At 41.6% G+C, this 26,607-nt stretch overlaps 1 protein-coding gene across 1 annotated transcript in view; it reads right to left on the bottom strand.

Annotated features, from left to right (window-relative positions):
- PGM5 (phosphoglucomutase 5) overlaps window positions 1–26,607 on the bottom strand; it is a 183,106-nt gene that overhangs the window by 135,732 nt on the left and 20,767 nt on the right. The window contains exons 3-6 of the mRNA XM_042964222.1: window positions 20,496–20,642; window positions 16,644–16,769; window positions 12,664–12,854; window positions 11,916–12,070 (exon numbers count right to left, since the gene is read on the bottom strand). Coding sequence (XP_042820156.1) covers window positions 11,916–12,070; window positions 12,664–12,854; window positions 16,644–16,769; window positions 20,496–20,642 — 619 coding nt within the window. The remainder of the gene's footprint in view (window positions 1–11,915; window positions 12,071–12,663; window positions 12,855–16,643; window positions 16,770–20,495; window positions 20,643–26,607) is intronic.

Below are 26,607 nucleotides of genomic sequence, written 5' to 3'. Positions count from 1 at the left end.
GCCTTGGTGAGTCAAAGGGTCAGAGGTGGTACAAACCCCAGACAAAGTCAAGATTCAAGAGGAGGTTTTCGGTTGTTTCTTTCCGGAAAAGCTTTGTCTCAGAGACAGGAAGTAAACAACCTTCATCCTCATAGACAAGGTGTGTCAGGTTCATGAGGCCGGCAATCCTGCAAATATTTGCTCCCCCAAAGGGAAAGCCTGGTGAGCCAGAGGCAGGGAGCCCGGGGATGAGAGTGATACCTTCTCAGGCAGAGCTGACAGCAATATCCAGGTCAAGTGGTTGTATCGTTTGAGCTGCTGAAGCGAGGTTCACCTGCGGCCACCTCTAATTTCGCTATGTGGGTCAACACATCCCCTGTCTTATTTAGGCCCCATTTCGGCTAGTTTTCTCTCATTTGCAGCACAAAGATCCTGACTGATAACAATCTCTCTGTGAGTCCTGGGTAGAGATCTTGCATTCTTAAATCCAAGCACCAACTCATCAAAGAGTTTTCCTGCATGCTAGAATATAAACCCCTGACGCCATTGAGGACTCTAAAAGAATTCAGAATTCCCAATGACGAATCTAAACCTCAGGCAGAAACCTGATCAGAAGCGAGATCAATGGATACGCAGATCTGGATTCCACCCCCACCTGTATAGGGCACATAGGGGCTAACAAGATTTTTTTTCTTGTTTTTTTTCTAAGCACGGACATCTTACACCCAACTCCTGACACATTATTTACTAAAAGAGCCCAGTATCCCTAGTGGGTATATTTTATGTTTCTGGTCATCAGTGTTGTCTGTGTGAGATAAAAACTCAAAGGCAGAAGGAACTGTATCTACTTAACCCACTTTGTAGAGAATGTAACAGAGAAAAGCTGCTGAAACCTGATAAAAGTTTTTTTTGCGTGGCCACTGCTGATCTGACTACTTCCAGCAGATCCTGAGGCAAGAGTATAAAATTCAAACCTTACCTTGAACTCCTGTCAACATTTTCCTGGAAGTCTTAAGTTAAAGCCAGGGATTGCTTCTTCCAGAACTTTACTGAATGGTAGGGATGTTCAAGGTCAAAATCACAAGACAGTTGGGGGTTGAAATTGATCATGCTTGTCAATGTCGCCTACTACTTTTTGGGCAACGTCGGTACCCCCCCCCCAAACACACCCCCTAACCCGCACAAATGGCTTTCACTCAAGATACAATCAGAATACCTTCTTGCTGTCAACAGTAAGGATCAGTAAAGAAATTATGAGATGTGAAACCAGACAATCTGGTAGCAGTCTTCACTGCTTCTTTCTTGATAGGTGACGTTAGGCAAGTAGCTTAACCTCCCAACATGTTATTTTTCCTATAAGTAAAATGTCAATAATGGCGCCTGAGAAATACTTCTGAGGGTCTGGTGAAAACTGAATAAAATACTATCATAGATTTCCCTGGGAATAAAAATGCATTTATCCCCTTACCCTTTGCTGAGCTGACAAAACTTTTGGGCAGCTTTCTTGGATCCTATTGTTCCTTTGGCCTGACGGGTACAGTAAAACTGATGATATTTCACCATCACTTAAGTAGTATTCTGACAGGCCAGGCTTAATGCTATCCTGTGAGATTGAGGTTTAAAAACCCATTTTAAAACTTGCTGCGTTTTCTGGTTAGCGTTACAAAATCCATTCCAAAATATAAAGCCCGTACAAAAAGTACGTGCGCATGAACTCCACAAGAATCTTCAGGCCTAGGATGATGTATCATTATCCCCGTTCATTTAAAGTCGTTGCCGACTGTCAGGCTTCTTTGGCAGCTTTGGCAAAGCATTTGGCACGGAATGATGCTGGGCTATCCCATCTTCCTTATATATATTTTATGCCAATAAATTTGAACGATGACCTGGAAATCTTAGAGCCTCCATCCAACTCTAAACGTGAGTTAAGTCTTTTCCAAAGAAGACAAGAACTGCGGGTAGCATATTGATATTCTGGCTCACCACAGAGAGAAAAGCAGTGGACAGAGATTCCCGAGGCCACTGAGTCACGTGAACCCGGCCAGGAGGGCAAATAAGGGCTTCGATGTCGCGAAGTACAGTTGACTTCTGACCCCAATTGTAAAGGAAGATCCAAGGGCAGTGCTTTGTTTCATTTTGAAATAAATAGGGCTTGAGTATTTTTTTAATCAGTTTTATCAAGGTATAATTCACATAAAATAAAACTCATCGATTTTAATTTATAAGTCCCGAGAGCCTTGACGTATTTATATAGCTGTATAATGATGTATATATACTACCGTAATGAAGATATATAGTTGCTTCATGCCTCTTTGTAGAAATACATGGGACTGATTTTAAAATTGTATCGATATTTTAAGCCACGGGGGAAAAAAGGGAATGAGGTTATTTGGCCACACACACCTTCCAAAAACCAAAATCGAGAGTATGGATGAAGGCAGGCCATGAACTCCATAATCCCCTTGCAATGCAACTGCATGGCATTTAGCTGTATGGTCCAGACAAGACGGCAGTGAAATCCCTGCTTAAAGTGATCTTTAACTAAAGCCTCCAATCACCGAGCCAGGGGTTAACGGGGGCTTCTTTCAACACTTGCTGAGTCCACCAGTAGTCAAAGTGACCTGCCAAAGGCCACAGGGAACCGAGCCGGTGGAAGGGCTGAAGATGCAACACAGGCTACCCTTGGCAATGACTGTGCCTTTCTAGAGATGAAGCCAAAGAATGGCCAAGAGTCCTTGCAAGGACAGCAAGAGAGAGCTGACTCCTAAAAGTAGCTTGTCTTTGAGTTCACCGGGGAGGGTGATGAGGACCGTGTATTTTGGAACTCGGGTTTAAAATTGTTTTTCTCACCAACTCAAACAGCAGAAACCAGAGATGGCTCTGAACTACTGAACAAAACATGGTTTATCCGGCATCCCCGAAGCTCTGGCAGCTTCCGGTCTTAACCTATTAACAACGTATTCCTCTCCCTTCAGCCAACCAATTCATAAACGCCCTCTACTAAATGTAGACATGCTTATCATGTGCTTACCAGACATCAACTCATAGAAACACCGAAAAACAGGTTTCCATCATTGTCAGCCTCCTTTCCGGTAAGTGAACACAGAAAGCAGAGAGGAAGGTAACAGGAGGCATCCTCTAAACGTCCTAGGAAAAAATTCACTGCTCGTCCTACTTGCTCGGGCAAGAAATAAATAATCCTGAGCTTAATTTCAGGCTGTGGTGAGTTTTTAATTAGTGAGTAGGAAATAACTGCTAGGTGGTGGCTTCCTTCGATCTCACCTTGATGAAGTTGTAATCGATACCCTTATATCATTGCTAAAAATCTGGCTCACTGCAAATTTACCTAAATGTAAATGAAAACCATAAATCAGGCACAGTTCTATTGCACCCGAAGAAGGCTGTGTAATTATACTTCGTTTATTTTCTTCTTATCGTTCAGATACACTTCCCTGTGCCACCCGGTGATAGCATCAACGAATTTATCTTGTACGAAAGTCAGAAGTGTGTTGGCAGTTTCCAGTACTTAACTTTGAGAACTGGGTGATTAGATCTGTGGAGTTCTGTTATTTTTTTCTCTCAAATAAAAGGGATCCAAAAGGAAAAGAACCTCATTCATTTAAGAAGCGTTTATTGAGAACTATTCTGTGCCAGGCACTGGATAACATTTTTGCCCTTCAGCAGGCTCACTGGATATCAGAAAACAGACAAGTATGGGTTTTCAATGCCTGTGACAACTGTGACAAAGTCATCTGTGAAGAACAAGTTCTATACCCTGCTTTGGGGTAGAGAGAACACAGTACCAAAGGTGGACTTACTAAGCTGTTACCTGACTCAAGTCTTGAAAAGGAAGGAAGGACCAAGTGGGATGGGGTGGAGCAAAGGGAACACATCTCAAGGAAAGACAGCAGCATGTGCAAAGGCATAGCAGTGTGAGAGGTCATCGAATTTGGGGAACTATAAGCAGCATAACACATCTAGGGGGTGGGGTAAAAAAAATATAGGCAGGAGTGAGATGTTCATAATCCGGAAATTACGCACGCTTTAGAATCCAGAGATGAGATCTCATTGTGCAGTCATTTGGGGCTACCAACAGATTTTAAGCCAGGGAAGGAGACGCATGGCTTTGTGATTGGGGTGGTCCAGAATGTGAATGAAGGAAAGGAAGCCTGGAGGCGGGGAAAACAGTTCATTGGATTTTGCAATAGTTCAAGCAGAAGATTATGAGAACCCTGAACTAGCAAGGTAGAAGTAGGGACAGAGAAGAATGGTTCAGCAAACATTTAAGTGGCTTTTCTGACAGAACTCAATGATTAATGGTATTTTGGGAATAAGGAAGAAGTATAAGTCTAGAATTATTTCAAGATTTATAATTTGGGTGATAGGTGATTCACACAGAGAGTAAACAAACAAAAAAAAAAAAGAACAATTTTTAGGGAAAATCAGGAAAGCCGCTATTTATGCTCATTAAATTTGAGCTGCCTATAATACAGCTATCTATTGACAGAAACTGGATATGGAACTCAGCGGTAAAATTTTGTGTGAAGAAAAAAGTGAAAATTAGAAGTGTTTCAAACTGACAAGGATCTACTACCTAAAATATGTAATGACCCCCTATAAATCCATAAAAAAGAGGAACTCAAATTCTAAAAATGAGCAAAGGGCAGGAACAGGCAATTAATAAAAAGAAAATCCTCAAATCTCTGAAGCATATGAAGAAACACTCAAACTCCCTTAGTAATATGAGATGTGAAAACTGAAAATAGCAGTGGGAAATTGGACTTTTGGGTGCAAGAGTAACCAGCACAACCAGCCAACTGGCCAATCTTTGTAGTAATCTCTACTTGCTTAACTCCCCAGCTCATCCTCTTCCCTCCTTTTTGGACCCCAGGCATAGGGTGGGGTTCATCATGTTCATCCTTGAACAATCTTTTCATCGTTTGTCCAATGGAGGACCCATTTCATTCTATGGCCATCTCTGCCCTACTTTGGAGGCTAAACGCCACAGATTGTGCTCCTGCTTCCAGTGAGTTTGGTCAAGAGAAGGCATTAGCAGGAGACTGGAGGGTGGAAAAAGAGACAAGGTGGGGTATTTCTACCCCTCTGACAAGTTCAGTTCCTGTCTGATAGCCCACCTTGCATAACCCCAGACCTCACGAGGCTATAGTTACCCTCATCCCTCCCTTTCATGCTTCAGTCCTGGGAGAACTAACAACTTTCTACTATCCTGAATCATGGAGAGCCTCTCATCTCTTCTTGTTTTTTTTTTTTTTTTTTTTTTGCTTTCTTAATTTGTCCATACTTCTGCATGAAGTTATTAACTTACTATTAATAAATTCTCGTTAGTAATCCCCCTTTCAAGGACGCCATCTCTTTTCTGCCTTGACCCTGATGAAATCAGTTTTCGAGAGTTTCAGGGGAATAGCTCCTGTGATAAAGGGATTTCCGCCCCCCTTTTTTTTTCTTTTATTTTAATACAAGATAGACTTGAACATATTTATCTGCTGAAGCAAAATAATTCCCATCATTCCGTATCAGAAACAATGTGTGGAAGACTGAATAATTAGGCATTAGCTCAGATCACTCTCTCTCCCATTACTGAGGTGCATCATGACTGATCTAAGAAACAGAAGAGCACAGATTTAAAGAAGGCAGTAAAGACCAAGACCGTTGTAGATGAGGCGATAATTGCATACTTACAGGATTAACACTGTCTGGATTGCAACAACCCGCTGAATACGTTCAAGAGAAAGCTACAGTACATATTTCAGATCGGGGACTGGCAACAAATATCTGTAGACTACCTTCTGAAAAATAAGCATTTTCACGTGTATCATGGACTATTTCTAATGCCAGCATCATAGCCGGGTCAAGCTGCATGTTTCTAATTTTGGCCCTACCCATAACCTCCTCGGAGAGTTCTCGCCTGGCTCTCCCATCTAAACGGCATTCTCCTTACCCGCCAATTATTACCGAGCCAAGTGCGTTTCCCATGAGCATGTGTTACCATTTGTATTTATATTTTTTCTTTACTTCTTATGGCGTGTCTTCTCCGTCAGGCTAGAAGCTCCCCCACGGCAAGGTACCATGTCTAGGACACAAAAGGCCCTTTATAAATAATTCTTGGGGTGCCTGGGTGGCTCAGTCGGTTAAGCGTCTGACTCTTGATTTTGGCTCAGCTCATGATCTCACAGATGTGAGATCAAGCCCCACGTCGGGCACTGCACTGAGTTGGGAGCCTGCTTAAGATTTTCTCTCCCTCTCTCTGTACCTCCCCTACTTTCTCCCTCTCTCTCTCTCTCTCTCTCAAAACAATTAATGTTTAAGTGAGTAAATGGTGAACAGCAAGGGTGGCACAAATAGCCAACAGAAGGTAGAGGAGGATGAATTCCCTGCACCACCACATTTATGGGTGGTGGACCCTACATGGCCTCTCTTGTAGTCAAAACACACTTTCCAGTCCTGGATCCCTCGCAGTGTATTCAAGGATGCTGGCTTTGTGTGAGGCTGTAAATATCTCTAATGAGAAGGGCTCACGTCTGCGTGTGTTTGCCTTGTTTTGCACGGCATTCGGCACCGTCCCAAGCACAGATGGGCTCTGCGTAAATATTAGTGAAGGATGATGACACTGAAGCTTATTTAATACTTCTGCATAGGGTGGAGACAGGTCTCGGGCCACAAATATACTTTGAATGTGCTTTACTTCTCGAATCATTGGAACCAAAACGATTTCAGCAACAGAGAGTCATCTGCGGCTACAAATCAGACACATTCAGAATGACAACGCCCCAAAAGAATGCCATTTTCAAGGCTGAAACCGTATTATTCCGGGGTCAATGGAATCCTTGTTTTAGTGACACTGGAAGAGTAGAAATTAAAGACATTGAAACTCTTCCCTCAGGGAACAACAATTATCTGTGAACAATGAAATCTGGCCTGAATAATTCATCAGTTTCGAGGGTCCAGGCCTTCCCCTTATTCTGGAATGCCAAGAGTTTAGGCAAGTGCATCATTTAATAGGTCTCAGCTACTCAGTTGTCATTCTTCCTGGTCCTGGCACTTATGGGCACATTCCAATGATTTTATTCATTTAAAAAAAAAAAACAACTATATGGCAAACCTTGCCCAAGACAAAAATTTGAAACTGTATTTATTTCACCTAAGAAGAAAGGAGCTCATTAAGTATCCATCATGAGAATCCACCTGGGAACTGCACAGCAGATCAAATACCCAAAACAAATCACCACGTCAGAGCCCCACAGAATTCTGGATCCCAACCAGCAAGCATGAATAATCCTTTTAAATGGTCACTTACATATCAGAACAGGCCCTTTGTGAAATGTCTAAGCAAGGCCTCTGCTTTCTGACTGAAACAGAGTTTTATGGGGATGGAGGGGAGCAAGTGAAATCAAGAACCACCGGGAAATATCCGGGAGAAAAGAGGACACATGGTTTTTGTTGCCAGAATAAAACCTGCCTCTCCCGGCCAGGGTTTGGGAAGTTGCTGGCTATCCCCCAGGAGAGTTGGGCAATATTCTGAACTAGCTTCTCAGGGACCATCTTGATCCAGGAGTAGTTACTGGGCAGATGCAATCGCAAACCAGAAGACCTAGTTTCAAATCCTGGGTCGCTTTCTGATTAGCTGTATAACCGTGTACAAGTCACTTCACCTCTCTGATACTTGGTTCACCATCTTTAAGACGGCGAGAGTAATGCCTACCCAATTACCCACTAAATTTGTGCAAAGATCAAGTGAAATCAAATGTACGGAAGTTCTTTCTAAATTATAAGATGATGTACAAGTGCAAGGTGATATTATCAAATACACTCCCATAGTATTAAGTAACCTACATAGCAATCAGGATCCTGTAATTACACGCTGAGCCCTCAGTGTTTAAAGATGGCTCCATTTTGCCTTGTTCTCTACAGTTTTATTGAATCCTTTTGTTCCCCCCCCCCGCCCCCGCCTTTAAGGAAGGATATAAGCAAAGGTAAATGGGAAAGAATGTGGAATAATACACCCTCTTCTTTGGTACTGCTAGGCACTGAGTTGAGATTATCATCATGGGCTTGATATCAATATCCCCTGAGGGAGAGAAGTAAAATGGGGGGCATCCAAGAGACTCTTCCCGGTGGAAGAATCCAAGCTCAAGTGACAAAAAAATCAGTTGTATTTCTAATTGCTAGCAGCAAACAACTGGAAAATTAAACTTACAAACCTCTTCCACTTATAATAGCATCAAAACATAGAAAATTTTACTCAGAAATGAATTTAACAAAAATAGTGTGAGACCTCTACAGTAAAGGATAAAACATACATAACAGAAGTTAAACTACAAAGTATGTAAGAGAAATTAAAGACTACTAAGTAAAGAGAGAGATAAACCACATTTGTGAACTGGAAATTTCAATATTAGTAAAATGCAATTCTTCTCAGATTATTCTATAGATTCTACCCATTCCTCAAACCCTAAGAGGCTTTGGTAGAAATTGACAAGCTGATTTTAAAATGAGTATAGATGGGGCACCTGGGTGGCTCAGTCAGTTGAGCGTCCGACTTCAGCTCAGGTCATGATCTCACGGTTCGTGAGTTTGAGCCCCACGTCAGGCTCTGTGCTGACGGCTCAGAGCCTGGAGCCTGCTTCAGATTCTGTGCCTCCCTCTCTCTCTGCCCCTCCCCCACTCATATTCTGTCTCCCTCTCTTTCTCAAAAATAAATAAAAACATTAAAAAAAATAAATAAAATAAAATGGGTACAGAAATGCAAAGGACCAAGGCTATATCATCTTTCTAACTTGGCCAAGAAGAAAAAATACTGGGGGGATTCCCCTGATTTCAATACCTACTTTAAAAGTTTAATAATCAAGACAGTGTAATATTGGCATAAGAATAGGCAAAAAGATCAATGAGACAAAATAGAGAATCCTGAAACAGACCCAAACAGATATGGTCAACTTTTTTTTTTTAACAAGGCACCAAGGGGAAAGAAAATTGTTTTTCAATGAGCAAGGCTGACACAACAGGACATAGGGGAGAAGTTAGCCTTGACCTCTGCCTTCAACCCACACAAAAATTAATTCAAAATCATCGTAGACTGAAATGTGAAGATTAAAACTACAACGATTCTAGAAGAAGACATAGGGAAGACATCTTTCTGACCTTCGGGTAAGCAAATATTTCCTGTAGAGGACAAAAAGTATAAACTAACTATACAAGAAAGTATTAATAAACTAAACTTCATCAAAATTTAAGGGGCGCCCGGGTGGCTCAGTTGGTTAAGCATCCCACTTCAGCCCAGGTTATGATTTCACGGTTCGTGAGTTCAAGCCCCGAATCAGGCTCTGTGCTGACAGCTCACAGCCTGAAACCTGCTTCGGGTTCTGTGTCTCCCTCTCTCTGACCCTCCCCTGCTCGCACTCTGTCTCTCTCTCTTTCTCAAAAGTAAAAAAACATTAAAAACATTTTTTTTTTCATTTAAAACTTCTGAGCTAAATGGGGGATGGACATTAAGAAGGGCCCCTGTTGGGATGAGCCCTGGGTGTTGTATGTAAGCAAAAAATCTCTGGGTCCTACTCCGGAAAAAAATACTACACTGTATGTTAACTGACTTGAATCTAAATAAATAAACTTTAAAAAAATCAAAACTTCAGCTCATCAAAAGGCACCATTAAAATATGAAAAGCCAAGCAACAGGCAGGGAGGAAATATTTGCAATACATATATCTGACAAAAAAAAACATGATCCAGACTCTATAAAGAACTTCTATAAATCAATAACAAAAGATAACCTAATTTTTTAAATGAACAGATACAATTAGCATATGAAAATGAGCTCAACATCACTAGTTACTACAATGATGCAAATCTAAACCAAAAGAAAAGAGAAAATTTCAAAACGCAGAAGGACCCCTTGGCAGGAGTCTCCCAGGACATGAATGTGTATTGGGGGCTTTTGTTTTAAGGACTACAGTATCTTTCTGACTTGAAGCCTGTGCAAAGGGCTTTCCCCCTCACCCTTCATCAGAATGAAACCACAAATAACCAGCTACTTGTAGGAACAGACAGCAAAGACTCAAGGAGACTGGAGACTCAGAGTGACTTCAGTTCAAGAGATGTCTGTCCACCCCACCCCAGCAGATCTTGCTTTTGGTTTCTCTCTGCTAAAAGATCTGCTTCTCAACAAGCTGCTGACTCAACCAGGGTCTTGACACAAGGACTGCTCTTGGAGTCAAAGGGTACAAAGATTCCTAGGATAGAAGCAACAGAGGACTGGTTTCTCTAGAGGATACTGAACCAAATAGGGATTAAACTGTGTCCTACATACACCTGCTCAGGCAGGAGAAACAAAAGCAAAACTACACTGTTGGGACTACATCCAAAGAAAAGCTCTTGCACAGCAAAGGCAACTGGTAACAGAATAAAAAGGCAATGGACTGAATGGGAGAAGGTATTTGCAAACGATATATACAATGAGGGGTCAATATTCAAAAGATATAAAAAACTTACACAACTCAACACACAAAAAAAACCCACAAATAATCTAATTAAAAGTGGGCAGGAGGGGCACCCCGGTGGCTCAGTCAGTTAGGTGTCCGGCTTCGGCTCAGGTCATGATCTCACAGTTGGTGAGTTCGAGCCCCACATTGGGCTCTGGGCTGACAGCTCAGAGCCTGGAGCCTGCTTGGGATTCTGTCTGTCTGTTGTCTGTCTATTTCTCTCTCTCTGCCCCTCCCCGACTTCAACTCTGTTTCTCCTTCTCAAAAATGAATAAACATTAAAAAAAACAAAAGTGGGCAGAAGACCTAAACAGACATTTTTCCAAAGAAGACATACAGATGGCCACAGACACATGAAAAGATGCCCAACATCACGGATCATCGTGGAAATGTAAATCAAAACCACAATGAGATGTCACTTCACATCTATGAGAATAGCTAGAATAAAAAAGACATGAAATAAGTGTTGGTGAGGATGTGGAGAAAAAGGAACCCTTGCACACTGTTGGTGGGAAGGTCAATTAATACAGATACCGTGGAAAACGGTACGAAGGGCTCTCAAAAAATTAAAAATACAATTACCATATGATCCAGTAATTCCACTACTGGGTGTTTACTCATAGAAAATGAAAACACTAACTTGAAACGATATCTGTACCCCTTTATTTACTGCAGCATTATTTATAATAGATAGCCAAGATACAGAAACAACCCAAGTGTCCTTCCAGAGATGAAAGGATAAAGAAGAAAGGGCATATATGTAAATGGAATATTCCTCAGCTGTTAAATACAATGTGATATAATGCTAAGTGAAATAAGTCAATTGAAGAAAAACAAATACCGTAGGATTTCACTCATAGGTGGAATTTAAGAAACAAAACAAAAAAAAAAAAAAAAGAGAGAGAGAAAGAGAGACAAACAAACAAAAAAAAACCAGACTCTTAAAAACAGAGAACGAACTGGTGGTTGCCAGAGGGCAGGTAGGTGGGGGGATGGGTGAAAGGGGTGAAGGGGATTGAGAGTATACTTATTTATGATGAGCACTGAGTAACATATATAATTGTTGAATCACATTGTGGACCTGAAACTAATATACCACTATATGTTAATTACACTTCAATTAAAAAAAAAAAAAAAAAGGAAATGATACTTTGCACTCACTGGAATTGCCAAAGTAGAAGAGACTGACAAAAAAGAATGAGACACAGGGATCGGATACATCCGTCAAGTTCCCGCAGCTAAGCAGCGGCAGAACCGGGAATCCAGTTCAGGCCACCTGATGCTTCCCGTCCCTATCAAGCACACTACACGCGTCTCTAAGTTCCCACACTTCCATCGGTTCCCGCCGGAGTAGGGGAGAATGAGGGACAGTTACCCACAAAGGGGACAGTGACGTCAGAAGCGTACCGTAACGTTTTCCACGGTGACATCCTTGCTTACCTGTCCAGGGCCGTGCTGGTGGGCATACTCCTCCCAAACCCTCGCACCCCCATCTGCCGGAAATATGGAATGCAAGAGAGGTTGGCAGCAATGATGGCCAGGGAGTCAGAAGGGCTCACAAAGAAGCCATTCTGGCCGAGGATCATATAACGGTCCTGTCGGAAAGAATGTGTGAAAACGATGAGACAGAGCCATCTGCTGCTAGCAGCCCGTTCCCACCAGCAGCACAAGCTTCTTTACTGCCATCCTATATTTAAACAACCTCAAACAACTTGAATGAGGCTACAGGGGGCATGAGAAACCTTTTAAATTCCTGAGTCCTGGAGGGCCCGTGATCTTGGCCAGCTAGGAATGTGTTCAACCTGGTGAACTGTGGATGACGACCTTGAGCTTCCGTAGCCCCCGTGTACACTTTCCCCAAAACACAATGGAGAACGAGAGTTATTGCTGAAAGAGCTGTTGCCTTCATGCGGCGCTTTCAACAAGACCAACCATACAGAAACATTTATTGCATGAATTTTTTTTTTAAGACATAACCTTTTTTCACAGCATAAGGGTAACCTAGAACTAAGAAAAGCAAAAGCTATTTAATTGCAATATGGAAGAGCGTTAAACAGAAGAATAGATGCAGAGCCCAGTTAAGGTTCAAATGCGCCATATGTCAACAGGCCCCAGGAATTCTCTGGCTTCCAGGGGCGGGCTTATTACATGGTAAAAGGGTCAGCAGGCAGAGAACTTTCCTACTTACCCCATCAGCATCAAATGCCGCTCCAAATCCATATTCTCCTCCTTTCATAGCTTCCAGAAGGGTTGTTGCGTATGTCAGGTTTGGGTCAGGATGCTGCCCCCCGAAATCTTCCAGGGGGACACAGTTTATTGCAGAATTGGCTGGGGCTCCCAGCTCATCACACAGGACTTTTCTCACATAGGGTCCCATAACTGAAAAGAGATACATGCAGCAATATGAAAGCTTTAAAGAAACCCCCAAATGTCTTCTATCCTGGGTAAAACAAGAAGGGCAATTTAAGAGCACAGAATAAATAAATTCGCCAAGCTTTTTCAAGACACAACACAGAGTAATACTTCAGCTGACATTCATTGAGCACCTAATATGTGCCAATGACTATGCTGGGCAGTTACATAATATTTTTCTCCAAAACTTTTCTAATATGTTGCCAGAAAGAAATCAACTGCTTAATAATGATCCATTGTGTGCAGCTTTTTATGTACTGAAAACTTGAGCTAAATATATACAAAAGCACTAAAAGGCTCCAACGATGTTCTTTGTCTCTGCAATCACTTTGACTCTGTCAAGTATATAATTAGACACTGTAAACCACTGTAGCATATAAAATGAAGCATATTTTACCAAAAAAGTGCTAAGGGATGGTGTTTTCCAGTTCAACACACATTTATGGAGTGCCTACCATGGAATCCCAATGTTAAGAAAGGAAGGCATCATTGGGGCGCCTGGGTGGCTCAGTCAGTTAAGCATCCGACTTCAGTCCATCTCATCATCTCACGGTTCATGAGTTTGAGCCCCGCGTCGGGCTCTGTGCTGACAGCTCGGAGCCTGGAGCCTGTTTGGATTCTGTGTCTCCCTCTCTCTCTGCCCTTCCCCCACTCATGCTCACACTGTACCTCTGTCAAAAATAAAAATGAAAAAAACTTAAAAAAAAAGTGGGGCACTTGGGTGGCTCAGTCGGTTGAGCGTCTGACTTCGGCTCAGGTCATGATCTCGCAGTTCACAAGTTCGAGCCCCACATCAGGCTCTGGGCTGACAGCTCAGAGCCTGGAGCCTGCTTTGGAGTCTGTGTCTCCCTCTCTCTGCTCCTCCCCCACTCATTCTCTCTCTCTCTCTCTCTCTCAGAAATAAAGAAACTTTAAAAAAAATTATAATAGAAAAAAAAAAAGAATGGAAGGCAACATATTCAAGGGATGCAAAGCACACAGTCCCTACATTACTGGGCTCTTAAAGCAGGGGTGGGATGAGTGAAATCGACAGGCGAGTGAATGCAATAGTAAGACTGATGCTATTCAATGTATATTTATGAAATAATTAGATCTAACGGCTTAGGAGAAGAAACAACCACAGGTAAGGTTTCAAGAAGGAGGTAGCATTTCCAAGAAGACTTGAAGAAAGAATATAGAGATGGGGACTGGGGATGTCATCCAAATGGAAATAATATTATAAACAAGGGAATAGAGCCAGAGCACACACATACAGCACATCTGGGGACCAGCCTGCAATCCTGTTGGCTGAAATATATGTAAAGCATTGCTTTCCATTTATTTTCCACTGATAAGATGCAAACGTCAAATAGTGAACATCTTTTGACTTTGCATTTTAGGTTTCCTTTGGAGAACCAATCCTTTTCCCATCTCAGTTCTTATAATACAGACATGGCTAAATTCCATTTCCCCCAAGGCTGAGAAGGTGACCTAGATGTGCCCAATCAATGCCCTCCATCCACAGTGATTGATTCAGAGATGGACATATAGTACAACCTAGGCAATGAGGCTCAAAACCAGCTATATTATTCAAACTATTTAGAAAGAGAAGCTGTATTCCCTCTAGGCCAGATAATGAATGCTAGGGCAAGAACCTGAAAGATCTTTTTCTGGGGAATATGATTGGCCCAATAAGAAAGAACTAAACAGCCCACACAAATGACCTGAGAGTAAAGCCCATGGAGGACGAGCTCCACACATGAGCTCCGATCTCCCAATAAAATTTTTAGTGCCTCATTCTTAAACATGCCAGACAGCCAAGGATCACCAAACTTTTGGAAAATGCAATTAACATGAGACCAAAACAAAAAGCATAAAGAACAACCTGGAGGAAACAGAAACTATAAGGAGAAGAAAAATTTTTAAATATATACCAGCAATATTTTAACAGAGATTAATAAGATATGATAAAATGGCTAAAATTAAAAAGACTGAGAATACCAAGTGAGGACATGGAAAAAGTGAAGCCCTCATACACTGATGGTGGTGCAAATGGCACAGCCACTTTGGGTAACAGTTTGGCGGTTTCTTATAAAGAAAAATATGCACTTGTCCTATGACTCAGAAATCTCAGATCTAAGACAAATGAAATCAAGTAACGCATAAAGAAGTGTTCACAAATGTTTATAGGAACTTTGTAGAAGCCAAAACCTAGAAATAACCCTAACTATATCAACTGGTGAATAAATAAACAAACTGTGGTTCATCCATACAATGGAATCCTACTCATTGGTAACAAGGAACCACTCCTGATATACACAACACCACGAACCTGTCTCCAAAACTTTACGTGCGTGAAAGAAGCCTAAAATAAAGGGGTATATATTTTGTGCTTCTGTTTACATGGCTTTCCGTAAAAGGCAAAATTATAGGGGCAAAAGCAGATGAGTGATTTCCAGGAGCTATGGGTTAGGATAAGGGGTATGATTACAAAGTACCACAAGGTAATTTTCTAGAGTGGGGGAAATTCTCTATATCTTGATTGTCATAGTCATCACATGACTATATATTTTTGTCAAACTTCATCAAACTGTATGCCTAAAAGGTCAGTTTTACCACGTATAAATCAGTAAACCTGACATTTAAAAAATATGGCACTCATGAAACATGAATAGGCCCACTATTTTTTAAAAGAGATTATTTGGAAATGAAAAAACAGTTTTTGGAAATTAGAAATATGATAGTGGAACTGAAAAACTTAATGGGAGGGCTTAGAAAAAAAGTTGAGGAAATCTCCCAGAAAGCACAAAACAAAGAAAAGGAAAATAGGGGTGGCGGGGGAGGTGTAGAGGAGAGACTAGGAAAACTAAAGAATCAGTCCCTTAGGTCTAATACCTAAACAATAACCATTCTGGAAGGAAAGGAAAGAGAAAATAATAGAGGAAATCATTCAAGAATTAATTTAAGAAAATGTTCCAGAATTAAAGGATACAAGTTTCCAGATTAAGAGGATCTCCCAAGTACCCAGCACAATAGAAGAAAATAGTCCCACATTAAGACTCATCAGTACAAAAGGTAGGAACAGTAATGATGAGCCAAAGACCCTAAAAGCCTCCAGAGAAGAAAAAGCAAAGATTTCATACCTGGATTAAAAATCAGAATAGCATCAGATTTCTCAAATTCAATACAATTGGCTATAAGGCAATGGAGCAATGCCCTCAAACTTCTGAAGGAAAGTAATATCCATCTTAAATTTCTTTTTCTAGACAAATAAATATCCCGTGAGAACAAGAAGAAAAAAAAGGTATTTTCAGATATGCAATGACTCAACACATTCAGCTCCCATCAGGTTTCTCTCCGAGCTCCTGAAGAATCTGTTCCTCCAAAACAAGGAGGTAAATCACAAAAATGGAAGACAAAGGAAGTGGAAATAAGGAGAGTCAACACGAGAAAGGGGTAAAGAGAATTACTAGAATGATGATAAGGACAACAACAACTCAGAGAGCAACCAGTGCAGAGGGGAGCACATCAGAGATCTCCAGGAACATGAAGTGAAAAGATAGAGATCCTGGGAGAGTATGGGGATTAAGAGTTATGATAGTGTAGACACTGGATGCCAATCTTACCAAAATGATGATATAATTAGTGTATCTGAACACACACACATTGTGTGAATATCCCTGAACCCAATCTTCCTCATAATCTCAGAAAGCCAACATGGGTAAAGGCCTCTTCAACATTTCTTGGCCACCAATTGGGAGAAGACCACGAACTTACCTCCGTGCATCGCATCAACCCGGATCTTCAGTTGGCCGGGCCCTGTCAGCAAACTCTTGATGGCATTAAAGTCAAAGATGGTCCGAAGGAGGTTGAGATAGATATCTACTGGGTCCACTATCTCCACTAAGGATAGAAAAGCAAAAGGAAACGTCAATGACCGTACCCATGAAGTATACCTGGGAACGAAAAGAAGAATCTCTACCCTAAAAGCATGAAGTTCCGATCACAGTTCCATCAGAACCCTACACATCATGTGAGAAGCCAAGCGCCCATTTGTAGGCTAAGTCACAAATTAAGGCACAATCAAGATCCTACACACTTTTCAGGCCATTATTGGGTATAAATAGTACAAGTTATACGGCCTTCTTTGCACATGAAAAATCAACCACAAAATAAAGTCGTTCGGATAAAAACTACGCCCTCTTATCCCACCATCCTTCTAACACCTCCTCCCCCAAAAATGCACACACCTCAATGCTAAGAGGCACCTGGGCACACGCTGTTCCTCTCCTGTGGGGGTTAGCCAAACAATGACTCAGCAGGCTTGGAACAAATCAAGGAGTGACTTCAGTGATCCCTATTTTCTAAATGCCTTTGTGACCACCAAATCCAGGGTTGGAATTGGTGATGAAGGATATATTCTTGAGTTTGTGTGAAGTCTCTCGTGTGCCCAGTCCAGTCCCAATTTCGGGGTGAATGCCAGATACTTAGAAATTCTCGTTAAACACGAATGTTCCTCAATGTCTGTTACCACCCGATGACCAGGAATCCAAAACTAGTCTTTTCCAGTTATTTGGCAGATACACAAAACCCAAAATACATTACATTTTTCAAACTTGGCCATCAGCATGTAATTAATACTGAGAAAGTACTTTCCCTAGGATAGTAAATATTTGACTCTTTAGGCACTAAAATTTGTCCATAAGCCCTGCTTTTAAACTCATACTTATGTTGAAATGTATGGATGTTGCCTTTCAAATTTTTCAAATTCTGAAATATTAAACCTGGTAAGATATTATCAATCCGTCTTTAATAATTTTCAGTAAATCCAGGCATAACATTTAATGGATAGAATTTAAAAATATTTTTTAGTGTTTTATTTATTTTCGAGAGAGATAGAGAGTGCGTGCAGGGCAGGGACAGAGAGAGAGGGGAACAGAAGATCTGAAGTGGGCTCTGTGCTGAGAGCAGCAAGCCCAACGTGGGGCTCGAACTCACAAACTGTGACATCGTGGCCTGAGCCAAAGTCAGATGCTCAACTGAATGAGCCACCCAGGCACCCCTAATGGATGGAATTTTAATATTCTATATGAAACTGTCTCATCATCTCGTCAAATACAAATCTAAAAATATTTTTCCTTGCAGTTAAATCAATGTAGTATGCGTGCCCTTTCATATATACTGTAATTAGTTTTTAATGAACACAAAATGGTTTGTGTTCACTAAAAAGTAATCCTTTGGGGCGCCCGGGTGGCTCAGTAGGTTAAGCATCCAACTTCGGCTCAGGTCATGATCTCACGCTCCGTGAGTTCGAGTCCCATGTCAGGCTCTGTGCTGACAGCTCGGAGCCTGGAGCCTGCTTCGGATTCTGTGTCTCCCTCTCTCTCTGCCCCTCCCTGCTCATGTTCTGTCTCTGTCTCAAAAATAAATAAAAACATTAAAAAAATTTTTTTAAGTAATCCTTTGACATAAGGGGGATATTAATTTGTACAATAATGACTAAGTAATTACTAATTAATCTGTACAATAATGACTAAGTAACGACTAATCTTTTGACGTGAGGGGGATATTAATTTGTACAATAAATCAAGGATTTATATGAAATGTAGACCTAAAAATGGTTAAGACGGTAAAGTTTACGTTATGTATATTCTACCACAATAAAAAAAAATAATTTATAAAACAAAAGGTTATGTCCTAAATACGTGAGAAGTCTTACTCACTCTATAAGATATGAGAATATTTTTGGCAGTTTCATTCTGGTTCTTTAATTCTTGAACCGCTTGCCCAGATATACTTGGTATTCATAGCAGATAACACATGGTAAACAGAAATGTAAAAAACAAGGAAGTAGAATCCAGTGAAAACTGAAAGTTCGCGTCAAGTAGTTCACGCTCTTGACCCTTTAAGGGGAAATGCCAAGGAATGAACGTGTTTCCAATTAACTCAAGCCTTGCTCAACATTTAAAGCAGCAAGAACACAGCACATAGATCATCCCAAACACTCATCCCCAAATTCTTCTTGGAAGCCAAGGAATTCTTCTGCCCACCTCCTGGTATCCGGAGCATTGGAGAAAACTCAGCAAACTAGCAATGGGGCTGCAGCAACTGCCTGACTCTGAGCTCACCAAAGACACGGGGGTCTCTGGAACAACCATAAAAATCGTGAAAGAACCAAAAATCAATAAATCAATAACAACTTCTTCCTGACGGTAATGCCTGGTTTTTCCCAGTCACTTCCTCGTCCAGTTTTCCCAAATGTATGTACGCAAGCATGTTTAAATCATTTTGTTTCACGTAATCCATCTCTTGTCGATAGTTGTCAAGACATCGCGTGCGCGTGTGTGTGCGTGTGCATGCTCCCAGCTAGATTTACAAAAGGAGGCACATGGCTTCCAGTATCACGTGGCTTTCAGTCAATGTCTGCCGATTGGCTAAGCAAGCAGTGGACTCAAAATCCTTCAAGAAAAAGGCAGTCCTGGGGCGCCTGGGTGGCTCAGTCGGTTAAGCGTCCGACTTCGGCTCAGGTCACGATCTCGCGGTATGAGTTCGAGCCCCGCGTTGGGCTCTGTGCTGACAGCTCAGAGCCTGGAGCCTGTTTCAGATTCTGTGTCTCCCTCTCTCTCTGACCCTCCCTCGTTCATGCTCTGTCTCTCTCTCTCTCAAAAATAAATAAACGCTAAAAAAATTAAAAAAATTAAAAAATTTAAAAAAATTAAAAAAAAAGGCAGTCGTGTTAGCTTAACAGTGTGACCCCGCAACAGTCCATTTCAAGGTTTTCTCTGTCCCACAAATGCCATGTGCCTGTCAGCCAGGCATTTCATGCTTTTAGCTAAGTCAACTAAAGACAACACCTTAACACAAACTGTATTCAAGCTTATAGGGCACTAAAGGAGTAAATAGTTGGCTTTATCGCTAATTGTATGCCTTCTAGGCAAAAGCAGTAAGATAAAAGAGAGGGGAATAATATGCGTATATATGATATTGATGGTATTATACGGTTCAATATTAACCCACAAATTTAAAGGTTATAATCTGAGTGCTCCAGAAGTTTTAGTCACTCTACGGTATAGGATATTTGGGGCAATTTCATTCTGTTCTTTGCCTAACTCCATTCAGTACTTACTGAGTTCCTTTGTAAAATCTCCTCACACAGTACTTGCTATAGGATAGGTGGTTACTTGTGCATTGAATCAAGTTGAATGGCATGGTTCTGGCTTGGAAAAGAAATGCCTACCTTCCATGGGCCATTTTAAGAACCCCACTACCTTGTTGAGTCTCTCCTCAACTGTTTAAGGCATTCCAGCATCTTCGCCTTAATTGATTAGAAAAGCAAAGACATGTTTTGGCAATTGACAGACTATCCTTGGAACGCTGTAACGGAGTCAGCCATGACATTTTTCCTCTACTGAAAGTGATCTTGGGTTTAGAAAGTCATTTTCGAAAGTTGCCAGTTCTGAAGATCTTGGCTGCTCTGACTTCTCGGTGCACCACAGTCGTGGTACATCTATTTCTCAAACATCAACCCCCAAATGGACAATCCAAACGCTTTAATGTGTGCCCTCCCCTGCAGAAGATAGAGTCACCCCCGTTCACGGAGCTATTCTTTTTCAAAATATAATCTATTACCTCTGAATGGCTTGAATTTGTTCTCCAGGTCAAATTCTTGTCTTCCAAGCCGAGATAGGTCGATTCGAAGATCAGGACATATGGCGTACTCCTCAATTGTCTTGCTGATCTGATAGATTTTGTCGGAGACCACATCTGGGGCAGGACCTAACACGTGAAAATAGCGCATCACCCAAAAGAAATTTTTTAAAAGGTGTCTGCAGTTTCGATCAGAGATATGTCATCTCCTTCACCGCCAAGCAAAAGAAAGGTGCGTTTGTTCTCCAAACAGTGGACAAACAGTTCACAGTTCGGTTAGCCTCTGTATTCCTTATGCTGTATTCATCCATGATGGACGAAATTTGGTCAGCCTCACCTGTTCCACGTAGGCTAATAACCCACGTTTGTTTGTCTGAATCCGCTTCTGAGTAATGATACATCTTGCCTAAAAATAGTTTCACACCTGCTAGGGAGACCCGGTTATGTAATCTGCTTTATTCAGGATATGAGACATCAATGGGATATGCACTTGACACAAGTGAGGGATCCCAGATTTAAACTGCAGCCTCCTAAGTGCATCTAGAGAAAAAAAGTATGGCTTCTACTCCCAGGTCTGCTGCCTTGTTGAGGCAGCTCTTACCAGGGTCAACTATTTCCCCCAACTCGTGCTCTCTAGTGACTTCCAAGTTTTTAAAAGGAGGTTAAAGCGGGTGCCTGGGTGGCTCAGTCGGTTAAGCTTCTGACTCCTGGTTTCGGCTCAGGTCACGATCTCATGGTTTTGTGGGTTTGAGCCCCGAATCGGGCTCTGCACTGGCAGCACAGCCTGTGCTTGGGATTCTCCGTCTCCCTCTTTCTCTGCCCCTCCCCCACTCACTCTGCCTCTCTCAAAATAAATCAATAAAGTTAAAAACTTTTTTAAATAGGGGCGCCTGGGTGGCTCAGTCGGTTAAGCGTCCGACTGCGGCTCAGGTCATGATCTCACAGTTCGTGGGTTCGAGCCCCGCATCGGGGCTCTGTGCTGACAGCTCGGAGCCTGGAGCCTGCTTCGGATTCTGTGTCTCCCTCTCTCTCTGCCCCTCCCCTGCTCATGCTCTGTCTCTCTCTCTCCTTCAAAAATAAATAAATAAATAAATAAATAAATAAATAAATAAAACATTAAAAAAAATTTTTTTTAACATTTAAAAAATTAAAAAAAAAACTTTTTTAAATAAATGGAATGAGGTTTAAACAAAAAATATTTGATCCGTTTCCTTACAAGATCAAAAGGACAATTAGGCTGTGATACACTTTAAATGAATAGAAAATCAACAATTCGTCCTCTTTCTGTTTTTCTTTTCTTTTTAATTTTTACATCTTAATGCAAGTCACTTTAGATTTTTTTGCAACAAGTTTGGGAAATCAAATGAGTACACTCAATCAAATGAGTACACTGAGATCTAAAATATAAACGATAGACAATAGATGGGTTGTGTATGAATTACCCAACTATATTGTAACTTTCAACTGACGAGAAATCTAGAAATAATTTCTTTTCTATCCTAATCCTTAGAGCTACACTAATACAATAGCCAGCTCTGTCCCTCACTTTTAAACAGTCCGAATTTCAATGACAAAGCACACCTGTTTCCAAAAGGAAAACAGCTTCTAGAATGTTGGTTTTCTATGATGCCTATCAGCCACTCACATTGTTACCCTCACAGTTCATCAGCAACCTCTGTAGCCGCTGACAACTTCCAAGTTCCTTGACGTCATCTACTCCGATGACTTTTCCTCTTTTTAGCCAATGGCTGGCAGGGTCATACCTGAAGTATTGTTGTCGCTTGAAATCCTTTCAAAAATATCAAATTGGGTTGTCCTCAGCCCATAAATTCCTTATCTGCCAACCACCCTACTCTGTACCTCTGCTGAACCTGCTCATTCCTATACTAATGCTCGTCATCACCTGATTAATCACAGGCCAGTGGTCCATTCTAGTTTCCATGGTCTCTTATCCCAGGCAAGACCCTCTGGTCCACCATTTGAGCCATACCTTTGTTAGCATAATAACATGAGCCAACCTGTACTGAAACTTACATACACCGCATTTCACACTTTATATGGAATTGGGCACTCACAAAAAGCAGATGAAGGAAGAATTCTTATTATCCTCATTTTCCAAATGGGGAAACTGAAATTTGAAGAAGGGGGGAGACCCTTAACCAAGGTCCCATCACTGGTAATTAACAGAGGCTGGATTTTGAACCCTAATAGTCCGATGGCAGCTCAGACATCCGTAATGAGTACAAGCCCCCCCCCGAGGCCGTGCCAAGCCCACGCTGCCATTCCCCAACCCTGGGACATTGCCATCACCTTCCCCCACTGCTGCCATTCCCAGACTCCCACACATTGCTGGGGGCAGTTACAAAATAACACCGACTGCTTGCCCCTAAGAATGAGGCTGCTTCACTGCACAACTTCCTATGAATTCTCAACAAATTTTCCAGAGTACCTTTTACAAAATATGTTCCAAGTCCCTTCTTTATCCTTGTCCCATGATCTGAGCAGGCAACCTTTCTTCTTACTTTCTTTTTGCACAGATCTAGGAACTATTTCCCCAGACTTCCATTCTGCACCCCTCAGAGTTGCTTCCTTCCTCATTTCCTTGCCTTCTTATTCAAATGTTCTGCCCTCTTCTCCGAATCTAGGCTCTGATTGAGTGCCACAGCTTACTGATTCTGTGACATGCCGTTAAGTTTTTGAAACCATTTTATTCCTCAGTCACTTCATCGGGCTGTTAGGAGGATTAAGGGAGACAATGCATGTAAAGGTCGGACTATGGTGCCCGGCACATGGTAAGATTCAAAAAACATCCAGTATTTTTATTACTGATTCCATTTCCCCTCTAGCACCTTCCCCTATACTTAAAAACATGCTCACAATGGTCCTGTGCTCTAAATCCATTTTAAAAGCAACATAGTTCCAGGGACGCCTGGGGGGTTCAGTTAGTTAAGCGTCAGACTCTTGATTTCGGCTCAGGTCATGATCTCCCTCCCCATCATGAGTTCAAGCCCCGCGTTGGGCTCTGCACTGAGCATGGAGCCTCCTTGGGGTTCTCTCTCTCCGCCCTTCCTGCTGCTTATGCTCTGTCTCTCAAAATAAATAAATAAACACAAAATAAGATAAGATAAAATAAGAAGATAAAATAAGATAAAATAAAGTAAGATAAAATAAGATAAAATAAAATAAAGTAAAGTAAAATAAAATAAAATAAAATAAAATAAAATAAAATAAAATAAAATAAAAACAACATAGTTCCAGATGCGTCCCATTTCCCTGAATGTGCCTACTAATTCCATAAAATGTATCCATATGGCACACAATGAAAAGAGATGAATGCTTCTCCCGAAAAAGAACTTATGGTAAAACTCATTCTACTTTGAGTGGGAAGAACCAACCGAATCTCTCTATGCCATCAGGAATGTGAGCTTCGTTAATGATGCCAAGGCATGGAAACATGAAGAATTAAGCATAAGAGAGGGACTTTCAATATAGTCAAAGGCTAAATGATAAACTCAATCCCCTCCCTCTATGGCTGAGTAGGTCTCACTTCCTCCTGTAATTCAGTCTACAAAATGGGTATTTAAATAATATCTTCTCCCTTTATGCCGCACAGGATGTCATCGAGATGACTGAGCTGTTCTTACAAGATATGAAACCAAACATAAATTCCAAATGCTTACTTGAAATCCATTGTTTAGTTTGTCAACTTACATATCATATTTCTCTGCAAACTGCCATTTTCTGAGCCCATTCGATCTCTTGCGTTAACAGCATATAAAATACCTGAATACTGCCTGTTTTTTCCTGAAATTCTCAGTACCTGTTGCAAGACTAGATGTGGTCCTAGGTGTGATTTTTAATGAAGGAGAGCTTCTCCCATCACGGGACACTTTGTAAGGTGTTTTGCGGGTCTTTTTTTTTTTTTTTTTTTTTTTTTAACACTTGATGGGAGTGAAATTCCTTTGTTTGGATAATGTCCCAAATGGCTGTAAGGAGGGGGAAATAATAAATATTGCCTTCAGATTCATAAAAGTAACTGCTGTTGGTTAAAAATCAGCTCCTACCCACCTATAAAAGCAGACTCAGGGTTCAAGATTAAAATTTAGAGACTTGACGAGCAGATGAAAGGCATGGTTCTGGGATGAATCCTGTTCTGGGATGAAACAGCTATAAATAACATTTTGGAGGCAACTGGAAAATTTTCAATATAGATTAGGTTTTAGAGGATGTTAGGGAATTAGTGTTATTTTTGTTAGGCCTGATAATGTAGTTATGTAGGAATAGGTCTTTCTTTTGAAGAGATGTATTCAGAAATATCTAGGTGTAAAATGTCTTCATGCTCTAATTTACCTTAAAATCTTTTAGGGGAAAAAAAAGCGCAAAATAGAAAAACAAATAATGGACACAAGCTACCCATTTATTATTCTCCTTAACTTAATATGTGTTTAAAATTGTGTTTCGGGGCACCTGGGTGCCTCAGTTGGTTAGGCGACCGACTTTGGCTCAGGTCCTGATCTCACAGTTCGCGGGTTTGAGCCCCACGTCGGGCTCTGTGCTGACAGCTCGGAGCGTGGAGCCTGCTTCGGATTCTGTGTCTCCCTCTCTCTCTGCCCCTCCCCTGATCATGCTCTGTGTCTCTGTCTCTCAATAATAAATAAACATTACAAAAAAATTAAAATTGTTCTTCTAATTCACCCCTATATATATAAACCACCCCACAAAGACCTCCAAACTATAAATTTCTGTTAATATAAGAAAAAAGTGGAATGATCATAAGCATTTCAGTGAGACAAAGTCAACGCTATAGGAAAGAGGAAGTCTATGAGTTATGTTAAAAACTCATTTGTCTGGCTTTGAGCAGCCATGTGAACTTGAACAAGAGCCTCTTGGGGATTTGATTTGTTCATCTGCCAAATAACAGGAATGGTCTAAATGACTTAGAGCAAGTTCCTATTTTAAACTCCAGAGCCCTTCTAGGGGTACGTGGGTGGCTCAGTCGGTTGAGCGTCCGACTTTGGCTCAGGTCATGATCTCGTGACTTCTGGGTTCGAGCCCCACGTTGGGCTCTGTGCTGACAGCTCAGAGCCTGGAGCCTGCTCCGGATTCTGTCTCCCTTTCTCTCTTCCCCTCCCCCACTCACACTCTGTCTCTCTCAAAAATAAATAAACATTAAAAAAATTCTTTTTTTAATCCAGACCCCTTCCACATCAGATAAGCATCAATTATTCAACCATTTGACTGTGCTAAGAAGGGCAGAGGTGCAAAACACCAAATAGGTTCGAGATCTCATTAGGCCACCTCAAGCGTTGTGAGGTTAGTTTTATATGTCAACCTGACTGAGCCCCACAGTGCCCAGATATTTGGTGAAACCTTATCCCGGGTGTGTCTGTAAGGGGGTTTCTGGAAGAGATTAGCATCCAGGAGACTGTGTAAAGTGCCCACTACCGGTGGCCTCATCCAGCCCACTGAGAGCCTGGACAGAACAAGAGGCTGAGTAAGGGAGAAGTCACTCTCCCTGTCTGGCTTCAAGCTGAGACAGTGGTTCTCTCCTGCCTTTGAACCTGAACCTGGTCTCGGACTGGAACTTCCACCATCAGTTGTGCTGTTTTTCAGGCCTTGGGACTCAGACTAGAACTCTGCCATCGCTCTCCTGGGTCTACAGTCTCTGGACTTGTCAGCCTCCATAATCATGTGAGCTAACTCCCTCGCTGGGTCCGGGGCAGGTGTGGCTGTGGGTAGGCCCTTTAAGAGCCATCCCTCAGTTTGTCATAGACTTCAGGTTGAGGGCACGAGCCAGTTGGTCTTCAAAGCCAGATGTTTTGGAGGGGCGCATCTCTCAGGTACCAGTCTTAAAAGGTGGGGTGCCCAATGTAGAGTACGAACCCTCCCTTTCTTGGGGAGACTCTCTAGGTTTTCTGTTCTCTCCAGAGGGTGGATCATTTCACCGGTGGTGGGTTTGTGTCCCAGCCTCTTCAACCCACTTTGAAGTGGTTTCCCTCTCACTTGCCCTATGGAAAGGGGTTGCTGTGCTAGTTTTTAGGTTTTTGTTTTTCAGAGGAAATCGTTCCATGTATCTGTAGATTCGGTGTGTCCA

This window comes from Panthera tigris, chromosome D4 (assembly GCF_018350195.1).
Source record: "Panthera tigris isolate Pti1 chromosome D4, P.tigris_Pti1_mat1.1, whole genome shotgun sequence".
Lineage (NCBI taxonomy): Eukaryota > Metazoa > Chordata > Mammalia > Carnivora > Felidae > Panthera > Panthera tigris.
This window is presented reverse-complemented; position numbering and strand designations above follow the sequence as displayed.